Source organism: Poeciliopsis prolifica, unplaced genomic scaffold, assembly GCF_027474105.1.
Source record: "Poeciliopsis prolifica strain line A6 unplaced genomic scaffold, Auburn_PproV2 SCAFFOLD003, whole genome shotgun sequence".
Lineage (NCBI taxonomy): Eukaryota > Metazoa > Chordata > Actinopteri > Cyprinodontiformes > Poeciliidae > Poeciliopsis > Poeciliopsis prolifica.
Window position 1 is genome coordinate 14,617,823 of NW_026562378.1, and position 9,545 is coordinate 14,627,367.

The 9,545-nt window shown below is 36.7% G+C and overlaps 1 protein-coding gene across 1 annotated transcript; it reads right to left on the bottom strand.

The window, feature by feature from the left end:
- Nucleotides 1–151: 151 nt before the first annotated feature.
- srsf3a (serine and arginine rich splicing factor 3a) lies at nt 152–5,629 on the bottom strand. The gene is made up of 7 exons (XM_055027523.1): nt 5,505–5,629; nt 4,769–4,815; nt 4,004–4,214; nt 3,619–3,753; nt 999–1,037; nt 825–911; nt 152–735 (listed from the first exon to the last, which is right to left on the bottom strand). The coding sequence occupies exons 2-7, from the start codon at nt 4,773–4,775 to the stop codon at nt 708–710; spliced, it is 507 nt and encodes a 168-aa protein (XP_054883498.1). The 5' UTR covers nt 4,776–4,815; nt 5,505–5,629; the 3' UTR covers nt 152–707.
- Nucleotides 5,630–9,545: the final 3,916 nt, after the last annotated feature.

The window sequence follows — 9,545 nt, forward strand, 5'->3', positions numbered from 1 at the left end:
TTCCTAACTAAAGCTGTTTGACAGCTTCCTGTGTGGGCTATACTTGCCATCTTAATCATTGACAGTTAACTTCCTGCATGAATAAAGTATATTTTTTCCATCTTCATTTTAAACTGATTTATATATATAAAAAATTAACTGACATGCCAACTTGGAAAAAAAACATTTATTGAACAAGTTGTTTAACTGCATTGTCACAAATTGTTGGAGTTGAGAGTCAAGATAATCAGAGTAAATACCGTCTTTTGTGACGAACATACAGTCGGTAAAATACAGAATTACAGGTTGTTTTTAAGGGACATCTTCCTAATAACAGCACCAGTATCTGTTAAGTCCCTGCATCTCACAGTGACTCCATAAAAGTAGAAACAGCCATGAATAAAACAAAAATCACAAAATGTTTTCTGCTAAACTAAAGGCAGTATTTAGTTTCAAAACATGCAGGACGAGACAAATTCTTCCATGTGAATATTTATACCCTCCAAAAAAAGAGAACTAAAAAAGAAAATAAAAAAAAATGTCTTGACAGCTGACAAAATGAGAAACATCCTGTCCTTTGTTGTACTTTTAACGGGTAGAACGAGCCACAAGATGGCAAGCAGCACAGGGTGCTTTAAAGTTTCAAACAAAATCTAAAATAAAAGTGGCACTATAAAAACGTTCCTCTTCACAAGCTTTGTATGAGCTTGAAGAGCAATCCAGGATCTTCACTTCCTTTCGTGAGACCTGGAACGACTGTAACACAAATCAACCGGTAAACAATTTGCATTTATAATAAGAAGCTTAGGTTCAATATAAATTTGATGTTTTGGCATGGGCCCTACCTCCTTGATCGGGAGAAGGATCGTGAACGCTTACGAGTCTTATCTCTGGACAAAGACCGATATCTGCGTCTGTCTCTTGACAGAGACCTGAAAGTAAAGTGAAAAAATAAAAAGAAATTGTCATTCACCACAGATAAGTACTGCAATTTGAAATGCAATGATTCTTAATCTTACCTGCTACGACTGCGGCTCAAGCTCCTCCTCTTCGGTGATCTAAGGTGTGCATTATTGAAAATATTGAAACCAAGTTAGGGAAGAGTAACTATGTTTCATGTCAATAATGAACCCTTTGGTTAATGGCTCCCTGAGAGCCATGGTATATATAGAAATGTGATTACATGTTACTCTTCGCTTGTTAAGAAGATAAGCTGCATTCATGAACTGCAGCAAGACCAGCTCATTCAATCCAATGATGGAGTCAGATTTCAGGGCTCGAAATAAAGGCTTGCTTTTGGTAAACAGGTTTGTCATTAGTGGACTTTCGGATTGAAATATTAATGTGTGTGCAAAGGTTATGAGGCTGAAACGAATAAAATATCAAGTGTAAAAGGCTTCAAAGTTTAGCAAAGCAGATCCAACTCAAGATGCCTTGATGTCGAGCCTTTAACATACACCCAGCAATTTTTGCAAGAGAAAGTTTAAAGACTTTTGGTCCAGCCAGTTGCGCTTTAAGCTTTCCACTGAGTTTCCTCTACAGAATACAACTCATGAAACATAATTGTCAACCAGTTTTAAAAGCTAGATTAAAAAGAATTTATAAAAAAAAAAAAAAAAAAAAAAACTACAAAGAGCAGGATAAAAGCAACTTACTATTTTGGGGGGTTTGGACAAGATAGAAATGAAGCAAGGAAGCCAGACTGATGGTGAGGGAGGTCGAATTGCAGACAGGAATTGCCACATGATGCAAATGTTGCAGATATGAAGTTGCTTGGTGGCTGGTTGGAAGGGGGCGGGGAGTAGTTGTAGATTTTTCCTGCTTTATTTTGGGGGGGGAGTGGGGTTGAAGATTAGAGACTGATGTAACCCAACGGCTGTTCCCGTTGATACAGCAGATGTGTGGAGACTAGAAAGTGTAAAGACGCTGATTGGTTGATAATTTGAAGCAGACCGCTGTTGATTGGATAAAAGTCGGAGGAAGTAGAGAAGGATGCTGGGAACTGCATGCTCAGGAACCAAAAGGTTGGTGGGACCTGATGGCTGGCGGTGGCGCCTGGGTCATGTGACAACACCAGGCTCGCTGGTCAGCCGTCACATGATGCTGAAAGAAGACTAGTTGCCTGACTCAGATGGTGAGAAGCGTGGTGGTGGCTCTGCAATGGGGTTCAGTTTTATTAATAAATGGAAACTGAACTCAGAAAAAAAATAAAAGAAATTACACCTTCAGAAACTTATTTTAAAATTATGGATTAAAAAAAAAAGTTTGATAAAGTAATAAAACACCCCATACAGTAAAAATGGTCAACCAGACACCTCAATAATACTTACTGAACTTCAATGAAAATTGTCCACTCATAAAAACTGCTTTCAAATTTTGATTTTTGAGCAAAAGTGATTCAGAATCTGTGCAATAAATCTGTAAACATGGCCATGATCACAAAACATTTAAAAGTGAAAACCTGAGTGATTAAAGTGTTGAGAAGAAAGCTTTGATGCAACCAGGAGAGGTTGCAACAGAGCAACCTCAGATATTTAACCTGTGAAAAGGTTAAATACCTTTCAACATCTAGTTGCAAAGGTATTCACATACTCTAACTATGCTGGTGAAGATTCTCAGTTATGACATGACCATCCTAAATACTTAAGAAAAAACAAAGGGACTTCTGTTGTTTCCTGGAGACTTTTCCCCTCTAAACCAAAAGGATTCTTCAGTTTTGAATATGACTGGAAGCAAGAGGCATAGAAGTTGTAGTCAGAGCGACAAAAACTTCTAAACCTGTTTAAGAAATCCAGTTTGTAGTTTGAGTCAAATGGTTCTGTTTAACATATCAAACAAACAGGTCCTCTGGTCAGACAATATCAAAACCAAACTTTATGTCCTACAGCGCAGTAAAAGGCCAACACAGCACAACTAAGGTGGTGGCAGAATTTTAGATTTGAGTCAAAGCAAAGACCTAAATTCAATTGGGTCCTAAGACTTGAAATTTTCCTTCTACAAAAAGATCTGCATCCACAATCTGACTGAACTGCAGCCACTTCCACAAAACTATGGAAAGCCACTATCTACCCTAAAAATAAAAACCCACTCTCCCACGCCCCAAAAAAAGAAAACATGGACTGTTGCATGAATGTGAAAAACGTTCAATAGGTTTGAGTTCTTTTGCAAGGCACTAAATACATTAGATAAAGACCTGTTTCCATACAGCCTCTAAGGAAAAAGGCTCAACCTGCATTAGACAGTCAAAATGAACAACACTGAGCAAACCCTCTTCTTCAGAGCCAATATGGATTCAAAGCCTCTTTGTAGGTTTTATTACACTTTTAAATGAATAAAAAAAAAAATACTTGTGAAAATGGCCACAGACTTATGACAAATTACCATAGCCTTTATGCTCATCGAAATGCTAGGCCTTGTTTTGTGTTAATAATGTAATCTTGAGGACTAAGTTTTTTTTTCCTTTTTTAAACAATTAACCTTGAGGTGAGTCACATTTTATGGGATAATTGTTTCCAAAACCAAGATTTAGGAGTTTTAAACTGGTTCTCCCAAAGGAATTGAGGTGAGCCAAGTTTTTATTTAAGATGTGAAAATGAAAAAAAAGAAAGAAAAATAAAAGGTTTAAATTAATATGCATACCTGCGTCTGACTGGAGGACTACGTCTCCTAAAATCATCTCGGGGACGTCTGCTCCACGAAGGAGGAGGACCGCGGCTCCTTGAGCGCTTCTCCCCAGTTGACAGCTCAACACGCACACGGCAGCCACACATGGTTCTGCACAGAATGAGTTAGCACACATTTCTTTATCTATTTAAATCTAGGAGATTCTTGACTAGACATTAAAAAGGATGTTTAGCAATATTTTTCTTGCCATAATGATGGTAGATACATTTTCTGTTTGTATAATTCATGGATTGAAAGGGATTCAATATTCAAAACAGGTTAAAAAATTATTGGTGTTTTACTAACACTTTGGCTTCATGTTTTTCCCACAGGGAGTAGCATTCACAACAATGGACATTACCTGCCATCCAGTTCTCTTACAGCATCAGACGCATCTCTAGGATCTTCAAACTCTACAAAAGCAAAACCTGGAGGATTCCTGGCCACCCAAACACTTCTTAAAGGGCCGTAATATCCAAAAGCTCGTTCTAATTCTGTCTTATTCCCATTGTTTCCTAGATTTCCCACATAAACCTTGCAGTCAAGAGGACAGTCTCGATGAAAAGCAGGATCTGGGAGAAACAGAGAGAAAATATTATTGCACAAAGTTTGTTTCATCTTTAGCATTTAATGTAATGGAAGAATTCAAATACTGAAACAGGGGTGTTTTAGTATTTGATGTCAAAAGGCAGATTTATAATTAGTAACTAGGTTTAGTATGGGTGTGTCACATTCAAGCATGAAACGTGTCAAAAGTAAGACGCAAAAGTAAAATCACACAACGGACATAAAACAAAAACAAAAAATGCCTTTATTCTGAAAACATATTCTTGATATTACAGTAGAACTTTCACAAAGGTTGTTATAATTTCAATGATAATTTATTTTTTCTTCCTTGCAATACAAATAAACTTGCATGAGACAGAAGTTCTGCCAAAACTATTTTTTTTAATTTTCACATGAAAACTATTGAAAAAAAAATCACATTAAAACAGTGATTATATTAAAATGATACCCTGATAACAGCAAGACTGCTTAAATTTAAAGATAACACGCCAAAGACTCTTTCTTTCCAGAAAAATTTTTTTTTTTACATATGACAACTAAAAATGAATAAATATCATACCTCCCATGTTAACAATCAGCTTCTTAGTGCCCTATGACAAGATGATTCTGAAAGGAGAGAAATTGTTAATCTCACATTTGAGGTTTATTCAACTACATTTGCTTCAATCGCAGGAGATAAAATGAAAAGAAAAAACACATTCAAAGGACATGAGAGTGAAGGAGGGGATAGACTTGTTCCTGTAACCTTATCTAAGAATCATAATAAAATAACAAAACAAAAGCAAATAAAAATCTGCTATCCAGGAGCAGACTAAGTGTGGCAATGTTTTTAAATGTCTGGGAGAGAAATCAAACCCCTGGATTTAGACAAAAACAACCACTAGTGTCTCTACTACAGAGCAAAATCAATTTATCCAGCTGGAATATCCAAACCAAAATCTTTGATCGATGATAACGTTAGCTGCACAAGTGCAAGCAGAATGAATGAAGCAACTCGCCTTCATGAGCGTGTGCGTTCATGAACCCTCATAATCAAACCACGAGATTTAAAATACAAAGTCTAAACGCTCTTTTAAAATGACAATGCTTTTTAGATTGAAATAGTCAAAGCACCCATATCGGAATTTCCAAAACCCACTATTTCAACGCTATGCTAAGAGCTAACGTCACATTAGCATTTGTCACAGTGAGACGAATATAATTACCATAACCCATTGAGGAGTCCAAACATTGTTCTATGAAACATTGTGGAGATAAACAAGAGGATGCGGATGTTGGGAAAATAATAAACTTACCTTTTTATTCAACTAAAACGTCAGAAAATATTTACTGCGGATGTATCACCACCCCTTTACAACAAGAGGCTGCTATTAGCCTGTTAGCAGGAGCAGCGCCGCAGAAGAACCAGCTCCCCTTCTTCTCTGCGTGATTGGTGAATGTACAGCAAAAAGTATACTGCCACCTACCGTTCGACTGTGAAAAATCCATACATTCAAACACAGTGCCTTTCAAAACGGCTTCACGTTCCTTGATTTTTTTTCCATATAATAACAGTCAGTATATCTTACTGTGATTTAAATTGGTAGAGCAAGATAATGTATCACATAAAATAGATAATTCTCCTATAATGTTACAAATGAAAATGTGAAAAGTATAGTCTGCATCCATATTCAACCCCCTTTACTATCATAAATAAAATCTAGTGCAACCATCTGCCAGAATAACTTCACTAATTGGTGAATGATGCCCAGATAAAGTGAAAGCCAGGGAAAGAAAAGATGTGCAGAGAAGTCAAGAGAAACATGGCAACTCTGGAGCTGAAGGGATCTACAGCTATGGCATTATTGATTTTTCTTTGTTTCATTTTTCCTTCTCTTTTTTTCTTCTTTTCTTCTACCAAAAAGTTCCCTGTTGGAAAGATAATACTCCACAGCTAAGATTTAATGTATCTTGTAAAGTGCATGACTAAATGAAAGATAGTCATCAACAGCTAAAGGTTGGCTCACTGTAAATGAGGTAAAGAACTTTCTAAATTAGGGCTTTGTAACATTTTCTATGTTTGAAAGCAATGCTTTATGAGAAACTGTCACGAGAAAACCTTGTGAAAATTTTCTTTAACACATTTGGCAGTACATTGTGTCTTGTAAAAATAAGATCGGCTTTTTCCTGCTTAACTCATCTCCTTTTCTTCAGTGTCAAACTGACATTTGCAAGCGCAGTAGAAAAGTCAGACTGTACTGCAGTGTGTTACTTCACAAATTTCTCCCTATGAAGAGCAAAATTGCAAGCCAAAGACACAAAGAAAAAAAAAACAAAATAAAAAGAAAAACAACTACATAAAACCGTATAACTGTCAGAGTTACAACCACAACTGTTGGATAAATGTCTTCATTAAATTTAACATGTTTGAGCACACCAACAATTTTATTTTTTCAGAGTTTTTTGAAAAACCCTAAACTGTCCAATGAATAATCCAGTAAATGTTTAATAAGCTTATTTTGTGCCCTTTTTATGCTTTCCTTAAGTAAGCTGACCCTAAAGCCAAGAAAGTTCATTTTGGTCACAAATAAAAAGCTTTTAAAAATCTCAATTTGTGTGAAGATTTATGCAATTTACATCTGAGTTTTCTTCAGTTGTCTTATGTACTTCTTTGAACAAGAGATAATAAAGCGTTGGCTGTATTCCTGAAAAATAACAACTTGTTCTTTCACTACAGTCCAAATTATGAGTCTCAAACCATCTACTTCCACTTTATTAGCTGGCAGTACTCACTGCATGCCATCATTTTCATAGAGTGCGCACACCACAGGGAGGCGCCCATTCCCATAACCTGGCAAATTATAAAGGAATAGAGAACTTGTTCAGCTCAGGTGGCAGCTATTTGTGCAACCCTGGGCAGAGAGCCATATCACTTTTACTAACCAAAAAAAAGTTAAGCTACCTGAAAAAATGGTCTGGTTTTAACATAATAAGGTAAACCTGTTGAAAAGTGATTGCTGGGTAAGTAACTCAGTTTGCAAGGAGGTGTTATATCCGTAATAAATACTAACAGATCTGAGTAGTGGCATGAGGACTTGTACGTGAGGGAAGTCACATTATGTCATCTGCTACCATGTTGTCAAAAATACATCAAGAGCCAGCAGCAGAAGTATCCAACAGTTCCCCAGACCAGTGAGTGAAGGTGATCCTGCAAAAAAAGATGTCCTGTTGAGATATTCGATAGGATTACCAGTGCTTGACGGAGACTGATGGTGGTGCCGTTTTTGGGATATGGAAAGCTGTATGGTTATATTGTGCAATGGTCTGGCATGTTGAACTTACTCTTTAACATAGTGCAGGACGACATGTATGGATGCCCCCACTTATCCATTGGTTCTGATATCAAGCTACCATCACATGTGTGCCCCACATACCGGATGAATCTACAACATGCCTGAGGCGTGAGCAAATTTTTCAACTCTTGCAAGTGTGTACTAATTGCAGTGGGTTTGCCTGAAAGTGGTTCTTCAAATGAAATTGAACTTAGGGACTCATTCAACCTCAGGTCAGGTGCCTTGCCAGCCACCTGACTTGAAACCCAGTCAGGCTCTGCTTTCTAAAATGTCCTTGGTAAGTATTTGAGTCTTGTGAACTTAGGCCACTGTTTTAATGCACTATGGATTGATTTTAAAGATTCTGGATAACAACTCTCGAAGCTTGGTGATAACCTATGCCTTAGAATATCTAATTTTGGCATGATGCAAACTCCTTGTAAGTCAAATTATATACTCATTGCTGTGTATGGAAATATAATAACTCAGACTCCTCTTCTTGGTACTCAATTTTTCTTTGTCGTGCAGTCTGTTTAAACTGTTGTTATATTAAACCATTCTTTTCAAAGAGGGATTTTTGCATTTACTGCATTATCCTGTGTCTAATAGGCATTATTTGTTTTTCCACCACAAAACTAGTACATTGATAACAGGGGTGTGAAGACTTTTTAAATCAACTATTGGAACTATTTAAAATACATGAATGTTATTTACTCGCAGCTATTAGTTAAAATGTAATTTTTAAAAATGTGTTTCTGCCTGTTGTTTAAGTACATCAAAGAGTTACCAGTAGGAAGGACCAATTTCTAAATACCAGGTATTTAATCTTAATGGTTTGATCTGTTAATATTGTTAGGCTTTTAAACTCACGGGTTAAACTCCTGACAGTCAAGTTGACCCGACAATGATATAACACGGAAAACATCTGCCAGGGTTTTAGTGATTACATAAGAACATCGGTAAGTTAACACACTGCGCTATTGCTCAACAGGACAAAAAAAAAAAACCAACGACCCCTTGGAAGGGTGCAGGTGGGCGGGCAGAAACGGTTTTCACGCTTCCTGTTCAAAGGCACCTTCATGAAAAAGTGTGACACAGTGGAAGGAGAGAGCAACCGACGTTTTTGCTAGATCTATGGTGACACCTCATTCCTCACATGAAAAAGTAAAACACAAGGCAAAGAAAGACGAGTGTCGCGTCATCATGATAGAGGAAACTTGAGTAAAGCTGTTATTTACTCGAAACCAAAAGTCTGATGTGTTCAGTGATTTTTTTCTACTTGATTTATTGGAACAAATTGTCGTTTAAAATGATTTATAAAGCAACTTCCTTCTAACTAAAGTTCTGACACACTGCAAGCTATGTCTTGTATTACCAGTGATAGTGAGAAGATGAGGAAATGACCATAAAGTTCTGTTATTACTCCAAATAAGGAAATGTGTCACGTTATGAACTGAGCATGAGAACATACAGTCAGTTTTCAGTTTACACGTCTACAAAGCTATATATAGCTGTATTTCTTGGAGGTTTCCAGTAAATTGTATTAAGCTGACAGACGCTCCTATCAAATAGTCCATAGTGTGGACATCTCAGCAGGCTAAATACAGATAGAAATCTTGATATACCCTAACTGTACTGCCGTGCAAAGCTTATACTGCAGCTGCACCATGGATGCTTATAACACTTAATCAAAAAGTACAGGCAATTTGTGTGACATCAGGAAATGTGAGGTGCTAAAACGGGATCAGGCTGTCCTGGACTCCAAGTGGAACAGCATGTTTTTTTTTTCTTGCTTTCTGATTTTCTAAATAGAGGTTGAAATAAATCATCTCTCTATAAAATATCTAGGCATATTCAGACAGACCGTATGTTTTTATTCTGAGCTTTATGTGTACACATTCAAATTCAGTTATTTGGCAACAAATGAAAAATTTTCTCTCCAATAGAAAAATGTAAAACACAATTTAATGACGATGACGTATCAGTAAAACATAACTTTTTAATACCTTTTTTTTGTGGTACAAC

Coding starts and splice junctions, on each gene's coding strand:
- srsf3a (XM_055027523.1), bottom strand. Junction 1,038..3,618: donor AGTCCTCCAGTCAGACGCAG/GTATGCATATTA, acceptor TGCACACCTTAG/ATCACCGAAGAGGAGGAGCT. Junction 912..998: donor TTGAGCCGCAGTCGTAGCAG/GTAAGATTAAGA, acceptor CTTTACTTTCAG/GTCTCTGTCAAGAGACAGAC.